Raw genomic sequence first — 24,039 nt, 5'->3', positions numbered from 1 at the left:
GCGCCGTTTGTGTTTGACAAACCCAGGATCATAGCATGGTTGCAACACAGAAGGAGGCCATTTAGCATGTTGTGTCCATGCCTATTCACTACGAGAGTAATTTGGCGAGTCCCAATCCGCCAGCCATCTCCCCAACCCCACTTTTTCCCTATAGCCATGCAAATCTTTTCTTTTTAAACAATACCCAATTCTCTTTTGAAAGCCACACTCCAGCAGTGCATTCCTGATCCTAACCACTCGCTGTATAAATAAAGCTATCCTCATGTCGCCTCTGTTTTTTGCCAATCACTTTGAATCAAGGTCCTCTGGTTTTTGAACCTTTAGCCAATGGGAAAAGTATTTTAGAATCATAGAATTATATAGCACAGAAACAGGCCTTTTGGCCCATTGTGTCCATGCCAGCCATCAAGCACCTATCTATTCTAATCCCATTTTCCAGCAAATGAACAGTAGCCCTGTATGCTATGGTGCTCATCTAAATACTTCTTAAATGTTGTGAGGGTTTCTGCCTCTACCACCCACTCGGACAGTGTGTTCCAGATTCCAGCACCCTCTGGGTGAAAAAGGTTTTCCTCAAATCCCCTCTAAAGCTCCTGCTCCTTATCTTAAATCAAAGCCCCCATGGTTATTGACACCTCCGCTAAGGGGAAAAGTTTCTTCCTATCTACCTTATCTATGCCTCTCATAATTATGTATACGTCTATCAGGTCCTCCCTCAGCCTTCTCTGCTCTAGGGAAAACAATCCTAGCCTATACAGCCTCTCTTCATAGATGAAATGCTCCAATCCAGGCCACATCCTGGTGAATCTTCTCTGCACTCTCTCCAGTGCAATCACATCATTCCTGTAGTGTGGCAACCAGAACTGCACACAGTACTCCAGCTGTGGCCCAACTATCGTATTATACAGCTGCAACATAACCTCCCTGCTCTGATACCTCGGTTAATAAAGGCAAGTATCCCATATGCCTTTTTAACCACTTTATCTACCTGTGTTGCTGCCTTCAGGGATCTATGGACATGTGCACCAAGGCCCTTCTGATCCTCTGTACTTCGTAGGCTCCTACCATTCATCATGTACTCCCTTGTCATGTTAGTTCTCCCAAAATGCATCACCTCACACTTCCCAGGTTTAAATTTCATTTGCCATTGCTCTGCCCATCTTACCAGCCCACCTATGTTGTACTGTTATCTAAGGCTTTCCTCCTCACTATTTACAGCACCACCAATCATCATGTCATCTGTGAACTTACTGATCATACCTCCTATATTCACGTCTAAATTATTAACGTACACTGTGAACAGCAAGGGCCCCAGCACTGATCCCTGTGGTACACCACTCATCATAGCTTCCAATCGCAGGAACAGTCTTCGATCATCACCCTCCTCCACCTGCCACTAAGCCAATTTTGGATCCAATTTGCTCTGGATCCCATGGACTCTTATCTTCTTGACCATTCTCCCATGTGGGACCTTGTCAAAAGCCTTACTGAAGTTCATGTAGACTACATCAACTGCACTACCCTCCTCTCCACAACTCGTCACCTCCTCGAAAAATTCAATCAAATTTGTTAGACATGATCTCCCTCTGACAAAGCCATGCTGACTATCCCTGATTAATCTCCACCTCTCTAAATGGAGATTAATCCCTGTCCCTCAGAATTTTTTCCAATAATCTCCCTACCACTAATGTCAGACTAAATGGCCTGTAATTATCTGGTTTATCCCTGCTACCCTTCTTGAATAATGGTACCACATTTGCTGTCCTCCAGTCCTCTGGCACCTCTCCTGTGGTCAGAGAGGATTTGAAAATTAGCTTCAGAGTCCCTGCAATCTCCTCCCTTGCCTCACGTAGCCTGGGAAACATCTCATCTGGGCCTGGGGATTTATCCACTTTTAAGCCTGCTAAAACCACTAATACCTCTTCCCTTTCAATGCTAATTTGTTCAAGTATATCACAGTCCCCCTCCCTGATTTCTACATCTACATCATCCTACTCCATAGTGAACACAGATGAAAAGTAATCATTCAAAACCTCACCTACGTCTTCCGGCTCCATGCATAGATTGCCACTTTGGTCCCCAATGGGCCCTGCTGTTTTCCTGGTTATCCTCTTATCCTCCTGCCCTTAATATATTTATAAAATGCTTTATCTTGTCTACCAGTGTTTTTTCATGCCCCCTCTTCGCTCTCCTAATTACTTTGGGTACCCCCTTACACTTTCTATATTCCTCTAGGGCTTCCACTGTTTTCAACCCTCTGTATCTGCCATAAGCCTCCTTTTTTCCCTTATCCAATCCTCTATATCCCTTGACATCTAGGGTTTTCTGGACTTGTTGGTCCTGCCCTGAACTCTCACTATTTCCTTTTTGAATGACCCCCATTGGTCTGATGTAGACTTTCCTACCAGTAGCTGCTCCCAGTCCACTTTGGCCAGATCCTGTCTTATGATATTGAAATCGGCCTTCCCCCAATTCAGGACCTTTATTTCCAGTAGACCTTTGTCCTTTTCCGTAACTTCCATAAATCCTCGAGTTATGGTCACTATCCACGAAATGCTCCCCCACTGACACTTCTACCACTTGCCTGGCTACATTCCCTAAGATTAGGTCCAGTACTGTCCCTTCTCTTGTAGGACTTTCTATGTGCTGGCTCAAAAAGTTCTCCTGGATGCACATTCGGAATTCCGCCCCTTCTGAGCTTTTCACACTGAGACTATCCCAGTTAATATTGGGGCAGTTGAAATCCGCTACTATTATTACCCTATTATTTTTGCACATCTGAGACTTGCCTACATGTCTGCTCCTCTATCTCTGTCTGTCTATCTGTCGTATACTCCCAGCAAAGTGACTGCCCCCTTTTTTGTTTTTAAGTTCTATTCATATGGCCTCATTTATGAAACCTCCTAAGAAACCATCCCGCCTTACTGCAATAATTGACTCCTTGATCAATAGATGCACCCCCACCAACCCCCCCCCACCCCGCCCCGTCACAGCTGGTGATTCTATACCCTGGAATATTGAGCAGCCAGTTCCATCCTTCCCTCAACTATATCGCTGTGATAGCAACAAATCATATTCCTATGTGTTAAACAACACCCTCAATTCATCTGCCTCACTTGTAAGACTCCTTGCATTAAAATAGATGCAATCCAGGCTTGCTTTATTCTCTTGTGCCTTAACAGGCCTATATTTGCTCTGCCTTCCAGACTGACTTAATTGCTCTTCTATATTTGGCTGTGCATCACCCCCCCCCCGCCCCCCCAACTGTACCTCCACTCTGTATCCCATCTCCCTGCCGATTTAGTTTAAATCACCTCCCCTAGCAGCAGTAGCAAACCTCCCAGCAAGGATGTTAGTCCCGTCCATTTCAGGTGCAACCCGACCGACTTGCACAGGCCCCACCTTTGCCAGAAACAGACCCAATGACACAGGAAATTAAAGCCCTCCCTCCTGCACCATCTCTTCAGCCAAGCATTCATCCTCCTTCTCCTCCTATTCCTATACTCACTAGCACATGGCACAGGGAGTAATCCAGAGATTACAACCTTTTGAGGTCCTGCTTTTTAATCTGCTACCTTGCTCCCTAAATTCTCGTTGGAGGATCTCGTTCCCCTTTCTACCTATGTCATCCGTACCAAATTAAACCACGACCTCTGACTGTTCGCCTTCCCCCTTCAGAATGCCCTGCAGCTGTTCTGTGACACCCTTGACCCTGGCACCAGGGAGGCAACATACCATCCTGGAGTCACATCTACGGCCGCAGAAGCGCCTGCCTGCACACCTCACTATTGAGTCTGCTATCACTATTGCTCTTGCGGTCTTACTCCTCCCCTCTTGTGCAGCTGAGTCACCCATAGTGCCGTGAACTTGGCTTTGGCTGCACTCTCCAGAGAAACTTTCAACCTCACTGTTTTCCAACACAGAAAACGGTTCTTGAGTGAGATACACTCTGGGGCTTTCCTGACTACCTGCCTGCCTCCCTCCTTCTGACTGGTGGTCACCTATTCCTTCTCTGGCCGCACTTCCTTAAACTGCAGAGTGACCACATCTAAAAACGTGTCATCCACAAAACCCTCAGCCTCACGGACGCACCTGTGTGTGTCCAGCTGACGCTCAAGCTCCAAAGTCCATTGCTCAAGCTGGTCGAGTCGGTGGCACTTCCTGCACATGTGGTCATCCAGACTGCAAGGAGTGTCCAAGAATTCCCACATGCTGCAGGCTGTAGAACACACGGGACTGAGCACCCTTGCCATACTTTTTGTTTTTAATTAATCGACTATTTCCTTAAATTTAAGCCCAGCTCTGCTCACTGAAGCCTCGCCCTTACAGCGCCCCCCCCCCCCCCAGCTCTGTTCGCTGAAGCCTCGCCCTTACAGCGCCCCCCCCCCCCAGCTCTGTTCGCTGAAGCCTCGCCCTTACAGCGCCTCCCCCGCTCTGCTCACTTAAAGTTTTTTTTCCTTACCTACACTGTCCAAGCTCCTTATGATTTTGATCACCTCTATCAAATCTCCCCTCACCCTTCTCTTCAAGGAGAACAGTCCTAGCTTCGTCAATTTATCCAATTACTGAAGTCTCTTGTCCCCAAATTATTGTCACAGATCTTTTCTGCACCCTCTCCATTGCATCACATCATTTCTAAAGTGTGGCACCAGCTTTAGAGATAATACTCCAATTGAGGTCCAGCCAGTGTTTTGTAATCTGTGCACCTGTTCATTACAACCATGTTATTAACTTATTTCTCAACCTGCCCTGTCACCTTCAGTGATTTGTGCACATATACCCCCAGGGCCCTCTGCTCCTGCAGAGGAATTGGATCCCTTATTTTATGTTGCCTTGCCTTATTCTTCCTCTGAAAATGCATCATTGCGTTTTTTGCTGCATTAAATTTCATCTGCCACATATTCCACCAGCCTATGTCTGCTTGAAGTAAATCCTATCCTCGTCCTGAGTTCACAGTACTGTTAGTATCTTCTGAAAATTATGGATGTAGGGTATATGGATTTTCAGAAAGTATTCTGATAAAATATGAGGTTATTACACACAATTTTTCAGATTGGGAGTAATATATTAACATGGATTGAGGATTGTTTTGTTTTTGTCCATTAACTAGAGTAGGAATAAGGATGACATTTTCAGGTTGTGGACTGTAACTAGCAGTGTACTGTATGGATCAGTATTTCAGCTCAACTGTTTACAATCTTACAGATCTCCGATTGCAATCCAAATTTCTGACGATGCAAAGTGGAAAGGTAAGTGATGAGGAGGACAAAAAGAGGATATAGATTGGTTGAGTGGCCAAGGACATGGCAGATGAAATTCAATATGGTGAAATGTGATGTCATCCACTTTAGTAGAAAAAAATTTAAAAAGATAGAATATTGTTTGAATAGTGAGAGACTGGGAAATGTCTGAATTCTGAGGAATCTGAGTGTCCTTGTGTGTGAATCTCAAAATGTTAACATGCCATTTTAGCAAGCAGGTAGGAAGGCAAATGGTATGTTAGCTTTTGTTACAAAGGGATTGGAATAAAAGAGTAAAGGATTCTTACTGTGATAACGCAGGGCTTTGGTGAGGCCATACCTGGATTACCATGTGCAGTATTGGTCGTCTTGCCTAAAGAAGGACAGAATTTTCTCAGAGGGATTGCAATGAAGGCTTGCCTAAGTGGTTCCAGCGATGAGAGGACTATCCTATGAAGAGAGATTGAGTAGACAAGACCTATATTCCCTGGAGGCAGGAAGCATACTGAGGTAGTAAATGTGTATTTTGCATCCATTTTTACCAAGAAAAAAAGATGCTGCCTAGGTCATGATGAAAAAGGAGGTAGCTGAGCCATTTGATGGGCTTAATATTGATGATGAGGAGGTATTAGATAGGTTAAAGTTAATGAGTCACCATGACCTGATAAGATGCATCCAAAGATACTGAGTGAAGTAAGGATGGAAATTGCAGAGGCACTGGCCATAATTTTCCAATTCTCCTTGGATACAGGGATGGTTCCAGAGAACTGGAGAATTGCTAATATTACACTCTTGTTGAAATAAAACGGTGTAAGGATAAACCCAGCAACAACAGGACTGCTTGTTTCACCTAAGTGGTAGGGAAGCTTTTAGAAACAATAATTAAGGACAAAATTAATGGTCACTTGGATGAATGTGGGTTAATTAAGAAAAGCCAGCACAGGTTTATTAAGGGCAAATTGTGTTTAACTAACTTGCTTGAATGGTTGAAGTGTGTGTGGAATTCCAAAAGGCATTTGATAATGTGTCACTTAGCAGGCCTGCCAGCAAATTGAAGCCCATGCAATAAAAAGGACAATAGCAACATGGATGCAAAATTGGCTGAGTGACAGGAAACGGAGAGCAGTGGTGATTGGTTGCTTTTTGGCCTGGAGAAATATTTATAGTGGGTTTCCTCTGGCATCAGTGATAGGACCCATGCTCTTATATCTATTAATGACCTAGACTTTGTACATGGCACAATTTCAAAATTTGCAGAAACTCGGGAGTATTGTGAACTGTGAGGAAGATAGTATTAAACTTTAAAAGGACATAGGTTGATGGAATGGGCAGGCAAATGGCAGATGAAATTTAATGCAGAGAAGTTTGAAGTGATTTATTTTGGTAGGAAGAATGTGAAGAGACTACTACACATTAAGGGTACAATTCTAAAGTGGGTGCAGGAGCAGGAGAATCTGGAGCATATGTGCATAAATCATTGAACGTGACGGGGGGATTGAGAGAGTGGTTAATAAAGCATATGGAGTCCTGGGCTTTATCAATACGGGCATAGAGTACAAAAGCAAGGAAGTTACATTAACCTATGGCTCAGCCTCAGCTGGAGTATTGCATCCGTTTCTGAGCTTTAGGAAAGATGTAAAGGCGTTAGAAGAGGGTGCAGAAAAAAGTTATGAGGAACTTCAGTTATGTAAAAAGATTGGAGAAGCTGGGGCTGTTCTCCTTGGAGAAGAGAAGATCAAGAAGAGATTTGATAGAGATATTCAAAGTCATGAGGGGTCTAGTTAGAGTAGATAGAAAAAAACTATTCCCATTGGCGGAAAGATCGAGAACCAGAGGGCACCAATTTAAGGTGATTGGCAAAAGAACCAACAATGACATGAGGAAAAGCTTTTTCCACGCAGTGTGGTTAGGATCTGAAACGCATTGCCTGTGAGTGTGGTGGAGGCAGGTTCAAGTGTAGCTTTTAAAAGGGAATTGGACCATTACCTGAAAAGCAAGAATGTACAGGGCTACAGGGAAAAAACAGGGGAGTGACAGTAGGTGAATTGCTTTTCCAGAGAGCCGGCACAGATACGAGGGGCTGAATGGCTGTCTCCTTTGCTGTTAGCATTCTCTGATTATATAGGGTCAATTACATGTCAGAGGGCAGGCTCCACTCAACCACTCACTCCACTCAGCCCAGCATAAATTTTTGGGTGTAAGCCCACCCCCGCTTGGACGACGCCCCTTTAGTTAGTGTGAGGCAGGATTTCCATGAGCTTCCAAGAGAAAGTCCTGTCTCATTGAGCTGCTAGCCAGTCGACGACCAGCAGCTCTGCACCACACTAGGATTGACGGCCACCGCTGCTATTACTGGAGGGCTGGGAGAAAAAGGAGATTTGGATGCACAGATAAACCTGGGGTCTTGCCAGGACTGGGTTGACAGGCAGGCCCTGTTGAGGGTGTTGTGGGGGCATCTTTGACAGTGCAGGAGGGGTAGGTAGATGCAGGGAGGCAAAATTGTGGACTGGAGGGACCTCCCATTGGGACAGGAGGCCTAGGAAGAGGCACACAATTCCATCCCCCACTTCACTGACCAGCAGGGATAAACCTTCTGGCTACATGTTTGGCACAAGCCTCTCCTGCCACCCGTTAACTTGGAGCAGCGGTGGGATGAGACCTTAATTGGGTATTAATTTTCCACATAAGATCATGGCTGGACTGCAAGTGTACAGGCTGATGGCAAGCATGTTGTCGATGGCATGGCAGCCCAATTTATGGGGTATACCCACCTTTTTTCCTACCGTTGGTTGACCCATAAAATTCAGCCCTATGAGTTTAGAAGAGGTGATCCAATTGAAAGATACAATTGAAACAATTCTTCAGTGGCTTACAAGGTAGATTCTGGAAAAAAAAAATGGTTCCCCTGTTTGAGGAATCTAGAATGTGAGGAATCTAGATGTGGGGGGGGCACTGTCTTGGAATAAGGGTAGCCATTTAGGAATGAGAGCACAGGAGGCTGCTTAGTAAAATGAGAGCCCATGGTGTTAGAGGCAAGGTACTACATGGATAGAAGATTGGCTGTCTGGCCGGAGGCAGAGAGTGGGGATAAGGGGGTCCTTCTCAGGATGGCAGCCGGTGACTAGTGGAGTTCCGCAGGGGTCAGTGTTGGGACCACAACTTTTCACTTTATACATTAATGATCTAGATGAAGGAACTGAGGGCATCCTGGCTAAGTTTGCAGATGATACAAAGATAGGTGGAGGGACAGGTGGTATTGAGGAGGTGGGGAGGCTGCAGAAGGATTTGGACAGGTTAGGAGAATGGGCAAAGAAGTGACAGTTGGAATACAACGTGGGGAATTGTGAGGGCGTGCACTTTGGTAGGATGAATAGAGGCATAGACTATTTTCTAAATGGGGAAAGAATTCAGAAATCTGGAGTGCAAAGGGACTTGGGAGTCCTAGTCCAGGATTCTCTTAAGGTTAACTTGCAGGTTGAGTCGGTAGTTAGGAAGGCAAATGCAATGTTGGCATTTATTTTGAGAGGACTAGAATATAAAAGCAGGGATGTGCTGCTGAGGCTTTATAGGACTCTGTCAGACCACGTTTAGAGTATTGTGAGCAATTTTGGGCCCTGTATCTCAGGAAGTATGTGTTGGCCCTGGAGAGGGTCCAGAGGAGGTTCACGAGAATGATCCCAGGAATGAAAGGCTTAATATGTGAGGAATGTTTGAGGACTGTGTGTCTATACTCGATGGAGTTTAGAAGGATGAGGGGGGATCTGATTGAAACTTACAGAATACTGAGAGGCCTGGACAGAGTGGACATGGGGAAGATGCTCCTATTAGTAGGAGAGACTAGGACCCGAGGGCACAGCCTCAGAGTAAAGGGAAGACCTTTTAGAACAGAGATGTGGAGAAACTTCTTTAGTCAGAGAGTGGTGAATCTATGGAATCCATTGCCACAGAAGGATGTGGCGGCCAGGTCATTGAGTGTATTTAAGACTGAGATAGATAGGTTCTTGATTGGTAAGGGGATCAAAGGTTATGGGGAGAATGGGGTTGAGAAACTTATCAGCCATGATTGAATGGCGGAGCAGACTCGATGGGCCGTTTGGCCTAATTTCTGCTCCTATGTCTTATGGTCTTATGGTCTAAAGCTTGAGAATCTTTGGATTTCTCTTCCCTAGTGAGCTATGGATGTTCAGTCATTGAGTATATTCAAGACAGAGGTCAGTAGGTTTTTGGGTACTAAGGGAATTAAGAGATATGGGATGGTGCTTGAAGGTGTAGTTGAGGTAGAAGATCAGCCATGATCTTGTTGAATGGTGAAGCAGCCTTGAAGGGCCAAATGGCCTACTCCTCCTATTTCTGTTCTTATGTTATAAGCCTTGATAGGAGCCAAGCCTGAATTTCTTCCCATGTCCCACCTTGCTGCAGCTTTCCCTTCATTTCTTTTTGAACGCTTATGGCTTGAAGATATTTTTTTAATACATAGTTGAGTATTTGTGAATTATACTGTTTGAATATCTTGAATTAAGATGGTACACATTTGGTTCTGTTTTAATCAAGTACACAGGGTTGAATTTTCGGATGAGCATCAGGACCATATACAGGTCCCAATTCTGATGGTGTCTAAGTCCTGCCCACCTGCACGATTTTCCTGGAGGTGACCAATTAACAGGATGCCTCTGGAGTCCTATCTAATTAAGGACGTCATGTGGGCTGTGCAGGAGGGCCAATTGAAGTGCCCCAGGCTATCAGTGGCCCGCTGCCCAACTGGGAGGCTTGGACGATGTTGATATAAATGGGCGACAGCAAAGGTGCTGCAAGATGGAGGCGTCCTCTGATGTTTTCTTGAATGCTGGGTACAGCTGTCGGGCCATAATTGCGTAGGGGGAAATGCATCCACAGGATGGCCTGCGGCCCTGCTGTGTCCTGATAATCCCTGTAGCTGAGGGAGGGGGATGGAATTTAAAGGAGATCTTGCTGTTCTTTGGCTCCTACTGTGAGGTGGCCTCAAGGCAACAGTTGGGCTTTGGTTTCCATGGGTGGGAGGACGGGCAGGGTGATGGTGAGGAAATAGACAACTCAGTTGGACTAATAATAAACTTATTGATGTCCCACTGTTCTGCAGTGGTAACCCTCCTCAATGAGACAAGCCTCTGGGTAAAATGGTGCAGAGGCGGCAACGTGTCCGGCAACTGACGCACCATACAGCTGCCTCCTAACCTGTCTCTGTCTCCATGGAAAAATCCAGCCCTTTCAATCAGATGGATCACACCACACGTGGATGGAAATGATGATTTTCACATGGTGATTGTAGAGTGAACAGGGGCAAGCAGGATTGGAGCATAATGTTTACTGGGTGTACCAAATTGGCAATAGCAGTTGTATTTGGAATGGTGGCCTGTAGTTGACAATGTTCTGCTCCTCTTGAGGTTTTGTTGATCTGTCCAAGTTCAACATGAACTCTCAGTTAACACCACTGACAGGAGACTTGGTTGGAAATTAACCAGAAACATAATACTTCCATTTAACAGCTGGCAAATGTCTGAAGTGCTTTTCACAGGTTTATTGTAGAAGAGTCAGAACCAGCGTACATTATTTTGCTGATATCAGTGAGAACAGCATGAGCAATGGCACGGGTCTAAGTGAGTAATGAACTTGGTCATTTTCCCTGGCCTCTGAAGCCTCGGCCCAAAAATGCTGGATCTGAAGGCTGGTGATGAGATGAATTCTAGTGTGCCCCATTTGATCAAAGTCTCACCATCACTTGGCCAGGTGAGATGGTTTGAGGCTGAACCACTTTCAAATAATGAATATGGTTGTACCTATCACTGGTCAGAAAGTGCTCGCCTTTATGCAACATCAGTTTTATTTGTTTTGTATTCTGTAGCTGGATAAACTTTCTTCAGCGGAGCAGCCAAATCTAATGGGATTACAAGAGCTGGAGTCAACACAGGCACAAAAAGTTAAAGTTCTGCTGCACATTTTAGGCTACGACTGCGCAGGTGATGATGGCTCTTCAAAGAACAAAGATGCTACAAGACCTGAGCTTTTTACAGCTGCATTCTGCCTTTTTAGTGCTTTAGATGGTAAGAACGAAGTTTCATGCCTGGAAATATTTTTGAAATATTAATCAGCAAACAAATAACATTCTCATTGTTAATATTTTTCACAGCGTATTTGCCTGGAATTTCTCTCTAGGTTGCCTGGTCAGAAATTAGAAAAAAAACCCCGGAGAAACAGTGTAACTATCCAATAATCCATTTCTCCTGGGGTTTTGCTGAAGTTACACTGGGAGAACAGGAGAACTGCAGAAATTCATGGCTATAATGGATGTTGTAAATGAAAAGATGTCATGATTTGAATTTTGTTTACTATCAAAACCAACAGGTCTTTATCAAGAACATTTGTTTAAAAAAATTAACTAAAGTAATTGTGGTTAAATGAATTGGTTTAAATTTTAGCAGAAAATTCAAAGAATTACTTCTGTTTTCAATCGAGTTTTTTTTTGTGTGGAATAATTATCAAAGGGAAGCTTTTATTAATAGGAACTGTATTTTCTTAAAGGAACCTTTACTTTTGTCGCATTTACCAAGCTTTGTAATTGTAATTAATTTAAAGCTACAGTTAAAACAATATCTGGATTATTTTATATTGAATGCACCTTTTTTATTTGTCTAGGCATGTCTGAAGAAAGTCTTGCAGTTTTGGGTATTTGCTGTGAAATTCAAATTCTCCCAATATTGCTTTATTTGGTAAGTTTCCATAATTGATGGCTTATGGTGTACTTCCTAATTTTTTTGTTTTTGGTTTTTTTTCCCCTCATAGTCATAGACTTGGTGAGGTCACTGTTCCCTCGAGCATCATAAGACTTTCAGTGCCTCACTGTCACAAATTCAGGTATGCTTTTGAAGCCTTAAATGTTGTCTTTGATTCACCGACATCAATTGCTCCCTTAAAGTATGAATATGTTGCTTTTATGGAACTGGATTCGCAATGCCCAATATCTACTTGTACGATTGCTTAACTCAAAGTGTAACAGTAGCATCCCCTTGTGATCTGGACCACTTTTTCTTTTATTTAGCACAAAGGAACAATTTAATTGTCTGACTGAACTGAGTACGCTAAAATTTTTCTCACCAAGATGTTTTCCTTGCTTTCCTCCCTGTCGCCTTGCTACCAAACGACGACTTATGCTTGGTGATTTCAAACTGCAAATCAACTCTCATTGCCCTCTCGCCTCTGAGTTCAGAAAAATACAAATTAGCACCTGAAAAGAGACTAATTTTAATATTTGAAAGATACTTGTTGAGAGTTATCACTACCCAGTCAATCAATCAGTCAATCAAGATTGAGTGCAACCAATGTGGTGGGATGTTGAGTTTAATCAGAGTTTAAGACTGGATATGAAGCACTAGGTGTACAGCAAAAAACATATGGCCATAATGAGTATTGAATATAATGGTCCAGATTGGGTAGGATGGATGGATTGCAATAACAGCTCTTCCTTTCCACCTTCCTTCCGTTCTTTCTTCCTGCACATGCTAATGAACTTATGTACTTCGGCAAGCATCTTAATTAAGCAAGGTTATAGGAATATCTTTGGATATATTGCTAATTTCTAACATGCCTTTGTTACCTCCAGACTTGACTATTCCCCAGTGTACCCCTGGCTGGCCTCCCACATTCTACTCTTCATAAGCTTGAACGTTTCTAAACTCTATTGCTTGAGTCCTGTTTCCAAGCCTTATTTACCCATCACCTCTATGTTCGCTGACCTACATTGGCTACCAGTCAAGTTGCATTTTGATTTGAAAATACTCATTTTGTTTTCAAATCTCTCCATTGCCTCGCCCGTCTCTATTCTGGAACCTCCTCAAGCCCCACAACCCTCTGTATCTGCACTTATCTAATTCTGGCCTCTTAAGCATCTCTGATTTTAGTGGCCCCATGATTGGTGAATCTGTCTTTATTTGTCTCCATCCTAAGCTCTGGAATTCTGTCCCTAAATTCCTCTGCCTCTCTACCACATTTTCATCCTTTTAAGACACTCCTTGGAACCAACCGCTTTGACCAAGCTTTTGGTCATCTGACTTAATATCTCCTTTTGTGACTTAGTGTCACATCTTGTTTTATAACGCCCTTGTGAAGCACCTTGGGATATTTTATTACATTAAAGGTGCTGTATATTTTTTTTTTGGAAAAATATACTTTATTCATAAAATATCCGGAAGAACATTCTAAACCATTTCAAAATCACAAAAGTACAATCAGGTTCAGCTTTTACAACATGTATCACAAGGTGCATCAATACAAACAATGAATATTACAATCATTTGCAGACATTCATTTTGAGCTGTACATCCCGAGGGGTCTATACAGTTTCCAGTCCCTCTGTGCACTGTGGCAGAAAGGTCTTAGACAGCGACCCTTCCCCATTGTGCCTTTGCGGCAGCTACCCCAAGCTTTAGTGCGTCCCTCAGCATGTAGTCCTGGACTTTGGAATGTGCCAGTCTGCAACACTCGGTCGGGGACAAATCTTTGCGCTGGAAGACCAACAAGTTTGAGGCAGACCAAAGAGCGTCTTTCACTGTGTTGATGATCGTCCAGCTGCAGTTGATGTTTGTCTCGGTGTGTGTCCCTGGGAACGGCCCGTAGAGCACAGTGTCATAGAACTGCTCAGGATGAACCTCGACAGAAACCACTGCATCTCTCTCCAGACCTTCTTTGCAAAGGCACAGTCTACAAGGAGGTGAACAATGGTCTTGTCCCCACCACAGCCACCTCAAGGGCAACGTGCAGAAGGGGTGAGACTCCTGGCATGTAGGAAGGATCTGACGGGGAGGGCCTTTCTCACCACCAGCCAAGCTACGTCTTGGTGCTTGTTGGAAAGTTCTGGCATTGAGGCATTCTGCCAAATGACTTTGACAGTCTGCTCGGGGAACCATCCCACATGATCCACCCTCTCCTTTTCCCGCAGGGCCTCTAAGACGTTACGTGCCGACAACTGCCTGATGGACTTGTGGTCAAAGCTGTTTCTCTGCATAAATTTTTCCACCAGGGACAGGTGGTACAGCACGGTCCAACTACTGGGAGTGTTCCGCGGCAGCGTGGCCAGACCCATCCTTCGCAACACCGGGGACAGGTAGAACCTCAGCACGTAGTGACACTTGGTGTTTGCATACTGAGAATCTACGCGCAGCTTGATGCAGCCACACACAAAGGTGGCCATCAGTATGAGGGCAATGTTGGGCACGTTTTTTCCCCCTTTTATCTAGAGGCTTGTACATCGCGTCCTTGCAGACACGATCCATTTTCGACCTCCAGATAAAGCAAAAGGTGGCTCGGGTGATCGCTCTCACACAGGTGTCTGGAATGGGCCAGACCTGCGCCACGTACAGCAACAGCGAGAGTGCCTCACACCTGATGACCAGGTTCTTACCTGCAATGGAGAGGGAGCGTCGCTCCCACATGCCCAGTTTTCTTTTCACCATAGACACTCGCTCCTTCCAGTTTCTAACGCATGCCCTGGTCCCTCCGAACCATATCCCCAGCACCTTCAGGCCATCAGCCCTGACAATGAAGGGGACAAAGAATCGGTCAGCCCAGTTCCCAAAGAACATGGCCTCGCTCTTCCCATGATTTACCTTGGCTCCCGAGGCCAGTTCAAACTAGTCGCAGATGTGGATCAGACTGTGCACCGACAGTGGATCCGAGCAGAAGACGGCGACATCGTCCATGTACAGGGAGGCTTTGATCTGAGTGCCTCCACTGCCTGGGATCGTCACTCCTCTTATGCCCGGATCCTTCCTGATGGACTCAGCAAAGGGTTCTATGCAACACACGAAAAGAACAGGCGAGAGGGGACAGCCCTGCCTGACTCCAGATTTAATTGGAAAGCTATCTGATTCCCACCCATTGATTGAGACTGTGCTACTGATAGTGTAGAGCAGTTGGATCCAATTGAGAATTCCCTCCCCAAACCCCATTTTGGAGAGCACATCCACCATGTAGGTGTGCGATATTCTGTCAAAGGCCTTCTCCTGATCCAGGCTGATGAGGCAGATATCCATAGCCCTGTCCTGCACATAGGCAATCGTATCCCTGAGCAGCGCGAGGCTGTCACAGATCTTCCTGCCCGGCACAGTGCAGGTCTGGTCAGGGTGGATCACCAATTCCAGAGCGGATTTGACCTGATTGGCGATGACCTTGGACAGAATCTTATAGTCCACATTCAACAGTGAAATGGGTCGCCAATTTCTAATTTCCTCCCTTTCCCCCTTGTGCTTGTAGATGAGGGTGATGATGCCTTTCCTCATGGATTCTGACATACTGCCGGCCAGGAGCATACTCTCCACTTTTAGCAGGTCTGGGCTGATCCAGTCCCACAGAACCGAATACAACTCCGCCGGCAAGCCGTAGCTTCTGGGAGTTTTACTCTTCTCGAAGGATTCAAGGGCCTTAGTCAGTTCGTCAGGAGTTAGCGGTTTGTCCAGGCTCTCCCGTGTATTGTCGTCTAAGACCTCCATGATAGAGGACAGGAAGGACTGGGAGGCCTTGCTGACTGTGGGCTTCAGGTCATACAATCCGGCATAAAAGGATTTGCTGATCCTCAAAATGTCGGACTGCGATGACTTTACTGAGCTGTCTTCTTCCTTCAGGCTGCTGATCACAGAGCTCTCTGTGTGTACTTTTTGGAAGAAGAAATGTGAGCACGTCTCATCCTGCTCCACGGAGCGGACTCTGGAACGGAAGATGATCTTGGAGGCCTCCGAGGCAAAGAGCAAGGCTTGCTGGCTCTTCACATCTTGGAGTTCCTCCTTGACATCGACCCCCGTCGACTGCAGCCAGAGCAGATTCTGCATGTTTTCTGGAGTCAGAACATTTCCCACTGTTCCTTTCTAGCTTTCTGGGTGGCTTTGAGGATGAAAAACCTCTTCATGTTTCCCTTGATCGCTTCCCACCAGTGTGTCAGGGACTCATAGAGGGGTTTCACGGTTCTCCAACCTTTGTAATCCCTCTTGAGCTCCTCAATGTTCTCTGGATTTAGCAGTCGCACGTTTAGCTTCCATGCCCCCCTGCCCACCCTCTGGTCTTCCTCTAAGTGACAGTCAGCCAGTAGGAGGCAGTGGTCAGAGAAGAACACCAGCTTGACATCGGTGGATCAGACTGCAAACGCTCGGGACACAAACAGGAAGTCTATCCTGGAATGGATGGATCCGTCAGGCCGCGACCAGGTGTATCTACGCTGCGCTCTGCAGGGTTGCTGAAGACGTCATGCAGCTTGGCAACCTTTACTGTTCCCGTCAGGGATCTGGACATAGTGTCCAATGTGTTGTCGGCCCTGCCGGATCGTCCTGCCGCATCGATGATGCAGTTGAAGTTACCGCCCAGGATGACCAGCCTAGAGGTCACCAGCAGCAGTGGGAGCTGCTGAAAAACCGCCAGCCGCTCGGCCTTTTGTGCTGGGGCATACGCGTTAATTAACCGGAGTGGAGCATTCATGTACATTATGTCGGCTACGAGGAGGCGCCCGCCCACCACCTCCTTAACCTCTGAGACGGTGAAGTTGCCTCCCCGCAGCAGAATACCCAGGCCACAGGAATGAGAGTCGTTTCTGCCCGACCAGATCAATGGCCTGCGGGACTACCATTGTACCATTGGCTGTAGAAGCTGAGGTGCGGTATCACACACTCCTGCAGAAACAACAGGTCGGCTTTGACCTTGGCAAGGTAGTCCAAGGTCACAAAACATCACGTCGTAGATTTAATGCTACGCACATTTATGGACACAATTTTTACACCCATTTTAAAGTATTTATTCTCTTACCAAACCTGTTGCCTCAGAGTCCCAGACCTTTGGTCTGCTCCATAAATGTAAGTTGTTGTTAAACTGATTAGAACTAACTTGAAGAGGCAGTTGCTTGGCTGGCTTCCCCTTCAGTGCCACAGCACATTAAAGTGCACCTATCTCTTTTAGTATTTGTAATTGTTTTTGTAACAAATGGTCAAGTAATGAAAAAAAATTACAATCAGGAGTGCCTTTTCCAGAAAATTTAAAGGATTATAATGCTTGCATTATGCAAACTGAGATCATGCAGAGTATCAGATTGCCAGTTGTATTTTCAGCATGTTGCTCCATATAAGGGGACACAGGTTATAGAAAACACTAATCACTCATTGACAAATTTCTCCTCTTTACAGATTAATCACACCCCTGATGACGGAATGTTTCCTGTTGATAATCCAGACCTCCTGCTCTTAAATGAAGAGGATAACTTTTACATAGCTGAACGTCTATTTGCTTTATCAAATGTTTGCCTTGAAAAGAAAGAATCAGCCATCAAACTTGTGACTGGTAAACAGCCTGGAATGCTTCCGGTGTGTCTCTGCATAGTTCTGCAGGGATTTGCTACCCTAAGTGGGATCAAAAGAGGAGCATAAATAATCCAAATCTGCAGGCTTGAATGTGGTTTAAAAGAAATTTGAGCCTAATTTATTGTTTTAATAATTCAGTAACATTTAATACAGTTGATGCATTGTAAAAATGACTGATTAATATTTCATGAAGGAACTAGGTGGAAAGATCACAAAAGAGTTGTGAATTCTAGCCAGTGTCAAAATGAGATATGCCGTGTCCCATTAGTTTATATAATATATCCTATCCTGTAAAAAAAAAATTACAGAAGAGAAATGTGTGAACTATATGGTATCAGGAATTGTAGATTAGCTCTGTAGAATTGTCTTCTTGGAGAGATTGAAACTTGTCTGTTGGCGAGAGACACTATTACTAGCTCCTACCAGAAAAGTTTGCCTAATTTTGCATTCAAGTGCACTCAAAAACACGGTGATCATTTGACATCAAAAGATATAACTTAGAATGAGTTTTTCATCAGTCAGCAGCACTCCTTGCCATCTTTTGACAACAAATGTGATCATTGGGCATCAAAAATGATCAGCAACTCAATGCATTGTAGAACACAAGGAAATCAATTACTTAAGTATCTGAATTTATTAAATTTTTCATTTTGTCAAAAAAATCTTTTTCATGATCTTTTACATGCTTGAGAAAACCATAAAAAACCAGATTCCCATCAGTCTTAATTTGCTACATGCATCAATTGCCCATTAATTGTCCTTTTAATGCCATTCACCTGCCATTAACTTCATGCTTGGCCTAAATAGCCATGTGGTTATGGTACTGGGTTTGGAACCCCAAGATCAAGAGTTCAAATCTCACAATGGTAAACTATGAAACAACGTAACTTCATCTGAAACAGATGGAAACAGGTTTACTCAAAAGAGTATCAAGAGTTCAAATCTCACAATGGCAAACTATGAAAAACAATCAAGAGTTCAAATCTCACAATGGCAAACTATGAAACAATGTAACTTCATCTGAAACAGATGGAAAACAGGTTTACTCAAAAAAGAGTATCAAGAGTTCAAATCTCACAATGGCAAACTATGAAACAATGTAACTTCATCTGAAACAGATGGAAACGGGTTTGTACTCAAAAGAGTTGCCATTAACTTCATACATCTGGCCTTGATCAATCACATTTTCCTCATCTTTTCCTTACCACATCTCAAGCTGTTCTCCCTGACCAGTTTTGTTCTCCCAGTAACATTCCATCTCCAGCACCAAACTAACTCTCAAAAGTTTCTTTATTTGCATCTATTCTACTAGCAGTTATTTATGTCTCAGGCCTATTTGTAAGACCTGTTAACAAGTTGTTCATAATGACCATTCCATTCGTGTTCTTATTCCTTATCAAGCTGTTGAACCATGGCATTGTTCAGTAAAGTAACTTCTATTTGCACGTGCTAATCAACTGGTGTACTTTGGCAATCATCTTAATTAAGGAAGGTTAAATGAAAAGCCTGGCACACAGCTTTGTACTTGGAAAAACTCAGCACGTCTGGCAGCATCGGCGGAGAAGAAAAGAGTTGACGTTTCGAGTCCTCATGACCCTTCGACAGAACTAGGTGAATCCAAGGAAGGGGTGAAATATAAGCTGGTTTAAGGTGTGTGGGGGGGGGGGGGTGGGTGGGTTGGGTGGGGGGAGGGGGTTGGTGTACCACCCTCCACTTCTCTCCCCCCACCCACCCCCCCACACCTTAAACCAGCTTATATTTCACCCCTTCCTTGGATTCACATAGTTCTGTCGAAGGGTCATGAGGACTCGAAACGTCAACTCTTTTCTTCTCTGCCGATGCTGCCAGACCTGCTGAGTTTTTCCAGGTAATTCTGTTTTTGTTTTGGATTTCCAGCATCCGCAGTTTTTTGTTTTTATTTAACAGCTTTGTACTTGCTGTTTATTCTATGTACCTAACCATTGTTACACCAGCCCTCTTTAATGGTGTGGTTGAGCTCGAACTTGCTCATAACTGACACTCCATTCTTCCTGTGGCTCATGAACCCTGGAAAGATAATACTTGTATTTGGTAAAATTGCTAGAGATTAGAGTTTATTTTTGAACAAGCACATCAAATGGGATTGCATAGTTTTAAAGCAAGTTCCAGTGACTGGTTACATTTTATGATGAATGCAATTATGGGCAAATATGTAGAATTCTGAGACTCCTGCCTTTAAAATGCCACATTTCATTACAAGGACACCTTGTCACCATTTAAGATAAACGATTACCTCCACAGGCTCTATCAAGTTTTTTGCTTGCCCAGCCTTTCTTCGTGCCAAGAGTGTACTTTTAAAAAAAAAAGGCAAGTTGGCCAGTCCTTGACCATATTACTCACATGCACAATCATTATTCTGTGTGCCTTTTTTATGTTATGAATAGATTATGCTGATTCATACCTTTTACTTGCAGACTGATAGATTCTCTTGTGACATTCAAGACACTCAGATTCCTTTCCTCAATCACCCACCAGAAAAAGTTAGGACACTGCATGCTTCATAAAGAAGAGATGAATACCACAGCTGAAAAACCTGGGGTCAAACCCTTATAGCCCATTTCCAAAGGTATTTTGGAATGAAAGACACTGAAGAACATGCTCTGTATTCTCTATCTTTCCTGGAACATGACACGTATCACTACCATTCAATGATTTCAAAATGATCCCATTTTAGGTTTGGAATTGCAACTTGGTTGATATCACAGGAGGCTGGCATCATCTGAAATGGTGTTTTTTCTAAACTGGAAAACAAATTGCATATATGTTAATTTCTGGTGCACAAGATTTCTTTCTTGAATAAAATCTAAGCCCTTGACAATTTTTCTGGCAGAAATATAGCAACTACTGACCAGTACAGTTCTTAATATGTACGTGTGTTCATGTGTATTGTCAGCCAATTCTTTTACAGTAGTCAACACTGAAGATCTGTCGAAGGGTCATGAGGACTCGAAACGTCAACTCTTTTCTTCTCCGCCGATGCTGCCAGACCTGCTGAGTTTTTCCAGGTAATTCTGTTTTTGTTTTTGACTGAAGATATGAGGTGCCTAGATAGGGTAGACAGGAAAGACTTGTTTCCCCTAGCTGAGGGGGTCAGTTACCAGGGAACATAGATTTAAGGCGATTGTTAGAAGGATTAGAGGGGACATAAAGGAAAAATTTTTCACCAAGAGGGCAGTGGGCATCTGGAAATCTCTGCCTAAGATGATGGTTGAGGTTGAAACACTCAACTCATTTAAAAAGTATCTAGGTTTACATCCCAAGTGCTGTAACCTGCAAGGCTATGGACTAGGTGCTGGAAAGTGGGATTAAAATGAGCAGCTAGTTTATTTTTTCTGGCTAGCGTAGACGCGATGGGCTGAACAGCTTCTTTATGCACTCTAATTTTTCTATGATTCTGCAACCTTAGTGCAATATAAGGCAACTTTCCTTTGCAAGAAGACGACCCGAATCCAGTAGATGAAAGTTCTCCAATCGCACGGTTGATGAAAACGACCTATTTCTCTATGCAGATGTCCAGATTACAGTCTCAGGATGTGCATTATTGACATGAACCTTTGTGCTCAGGCATGAACTTTCTGGACAATGTCTGGCTGATTAGCTACACCTGACTGAATTGCACTGTCTTTCCCTAAACTTGGGCAATGCACCCCTGCGCTTGTTACAAAATCACTTCACTGGACGGAAATCTCCTCTCAAGTGCTGCAGATTTTGAGATTCCTGTCATGTACATGGGTGACAGTAATGATATTAGTCAGTGCACCAAGGCTGGCTACGGAAAGGTATGTGAAAATGGTGAGCAGCTGCCTTTCTTTATTGAAGGCCCAGTGGAAGAAAAGCTGAAGAACCTATTCAAAAAACCTAACTTTCATCAGGATCTCCCTCATAGGTTCGCTCCTAAGAAAAAGTCTCAGAGACCATATGTAACAGTTATGAAGGTACTCTGTACAAGCGACATTATCAGCCTGGGGGATTCTTGTCCAATCCAAATCACATTTCTTTCACGTGATATGTTGGTGAGGCTATTTATTTCGCTATAAATGAACTCTAAATGCTAAAAGAATGAAGAAAAGTAGGACAATATCATTCTTGGCAGTCTCTGGTTTAATGAAGGAAAACCATGCACGGGTTTTTACCTGAAGACATTTCATGATTCATTTAAAGATTTGTACAACGTTGGTTCTGATGTGAGCTGTAATCATTGCAAAGATGAAATCAGTGTAAAGGTACTCCTTTTGTGTGGAGACTGATTGGTCTGCAAAAGCTAGCATCATGAACATGACATGATTCAATGGTGAATTTGGTTGTCCTAATTACAGGTAACCAGGCCAAGTTGTAGAAGCTGGTAGGGGTCATGCCAGGGTATTTCGTTTTGACCCCAAGAAAGATGAACCTCAGGAATCATGGAGAAACTGTGCAATATGCAATTGAAGCTGAAGCCACAGGAAAGACAGCGCAAGGAATATAGGGTCCTTCAGAGTTTCAACTTTGGAAAACTGACTTGATACAAGTCATTGACTACATGCATGGTGTCCTTCTAGGAGTTGTCAGGCAGTTACTTGGGCTCTGCTTTGAGTCAAAATGTCACCTGAACACATTCAGCATTAATAAATATGTTGACATACTTGTAAGAGGTTAATCAGTATAAAGCCACCAAACTTCACTTGCCTTCCATGGTCTATCACACAGCATATGGTATACTGGAAAGTGAATGAATGCAGGGCATGGCTTTTATACTGCACTGTCGCTGTGCTATGTGGCATTCTACCTAATGATTTCTACCAACACCACCACTTTTTAGTTGAAGCTGTTTATATACTATGCAAGGACAGAATAGAAAATGCACTGTAGACAGGTGATCATTCACTACTGTACAATTTTTGGAGCCTTGTACACTGACAGTAAATGTACATCAATTACTTCATTAGGTTGATGTCATTCAGGATTTGGGACCACTTTGGGTCTACAGCCACTTTTCTTTTGAAGGGCCCAGTGCAAATTTACTGAAACTAGTCCATGGTGTAAACAAGCCTGTCGTGCAGATAGCAAATGCTGTCACCTCTATGCTTAGAATTCCTAAATATAGTTTGAAATTGCCTTTTGATTCCAAGGTTGCTAGCTTCTACAATCACTTGCTAAATCAAGGAACCAAGCATCAAAGCGAAACTGCTATTGCAGAGCACATCTATGTGCATGACATCAGTAACTGATTAGGCATTATCTGCTGTGGAAATGCAGGGTTGGCTCCAAAAGCCTCTCTTGTCTCCATGCCAAGATTCATGATTTGACTGTGTGTGGTATTTGGCGATCCACACTACAAGAGTAAAATATCATTTTTTTTTAGTAGATGGCAACTTTGCCTGGGTAGAAGTACTTTTTGAGATGCGTAAGCTGCTTGTTCTGATGCCTAAGAATGTGAATGCGGCTGTGTATATGTTGCTGTGGTAAGATTAGCTGTTGCTTGGTGTGTGGAAGTTGAACTCTGCAATGGTGCGTTAACAGGAATTAGACTTTAGATATGTTTAGTGCAAAGGAAATCTGATCAGCCTGCAGCAATTCCTATAAGTTCAATAAAAATTGTTTGTGTGTACATCAGTGTTGGTAAGACCAGGGGCAACGCGTCTGATCTTGAATTTATATTTTTTGTCCCCTCACCATGTTGGAGTTGATTGAAAATATATTAAGGCAGCATTGGCATCACCAAATTCTGCCCAACTATGAAACATCTACTTTGAAGAATTGTTGCTTTGCAGATTATTGAAGGTGTATACGAGTCCCAAGAAACAGGATATCATACTACAGATGAACTTGGACAATTTGGCATCTTGTAACTCACCAGAATCTCTCAATTTTAACTGCACAGAAGAAGGCCATTCGGTCCATCGTGTCTGCACCAGCTCTCCAAACGTGCATTATGACTAGTGCCATTAACCTGCTTTTTCCCTGTACCCTTGCACATTGTTTCTATTCAAATAATCATCTAATGCCCTCTTGAATGCCTGCATTGAACGTGCCTCCACCACACTTCCAGGCAGTGAATTCTAGACCCAAACCACTTGTGTGAAAAAGTTTTTTCTCACTTCACATTTGCAATCACTAATTAAATTCCACCAGCTGCCATAGAGGGGTTTGAACCTGTGTCCCCAACGCATTAACTAGGGCCTCTGGTTTATGAGTCCAGTAACAATACAATCAGGCCACCACCACCGCAGTCAATTAGCTCAACTTGGCTCAATGCTGATTACCTGATGTATTGTAAACCAATTTCTCCGTACAAATCGGCCTTCCTGGAACTTGGCCAAAATAGTCTATCCCCGACAATGCTGAATTGTGTAAGTTCATCTGTACGTCAGACCTAGATTTAAGTATTCACTTTATAACCAAACTGCTTGTGACAG

General features: G+C 43.8%; 1 protein-coding gene across 2 annotated transcripts in view; it reads left to right on the top strand.

Annotated features, from left to right (window-relative positions):
* The window catches only part of gsdmeb (gasdermin Eb), a 44,834-nt gene extending 26,567 nt beyond the window's left edge, over positions 1-18,267 (top strand). Inside the window, exons 8-11 of one of the 2 annotated variants that reach the window (XM_041183265.1) lie at positions 5,206-5,249; positions 11,119-11,317; positions 11,910-11,983; positions 17,432-18,267. In XM_041183265.1, coding sequence (XP_041039199.1) covers positions 5,206-5,249; positions 11,119-11,317; positions 11,910-11,983; positions 17,432-17,671 — 557 coding nt within the window. In that variant the 3' untranslated portion in view covers positions 17,672-18,267. The remainder of the gene's footprint in view (positions 1-5,205; positions 5,250-11,118; positions 11,318-11,909; positions 11,984-17,431) is intronic. The other variant, XM_041183264.1, reaches the window with a different exon arrangement.
* The last annotated feature ends 5,772 nt before the right edge of the window (positions 18,268-24,039 follow it).

The sequence above is a fragment of the Carcharodon carcharias genome, chromosome 3, assembly GCF_017639515.1.
Source record: "Carcharodon carcharias isolate sCarCar2 chromosome 3, sCarCar2.pri, whole genome shotgun sequence".
Classification (NCBI taxonomy): Eukaryota; Metazoa; Chordata; class Chondrichthyes; order Lamniformes; family Lamnidae; genus Carcharodon; species Carcharodon carcharias.
Note: the sequence above shows the minus strand (reverse complement) of the source record. Positions and strands in the feature narration are given on the sequence as shown.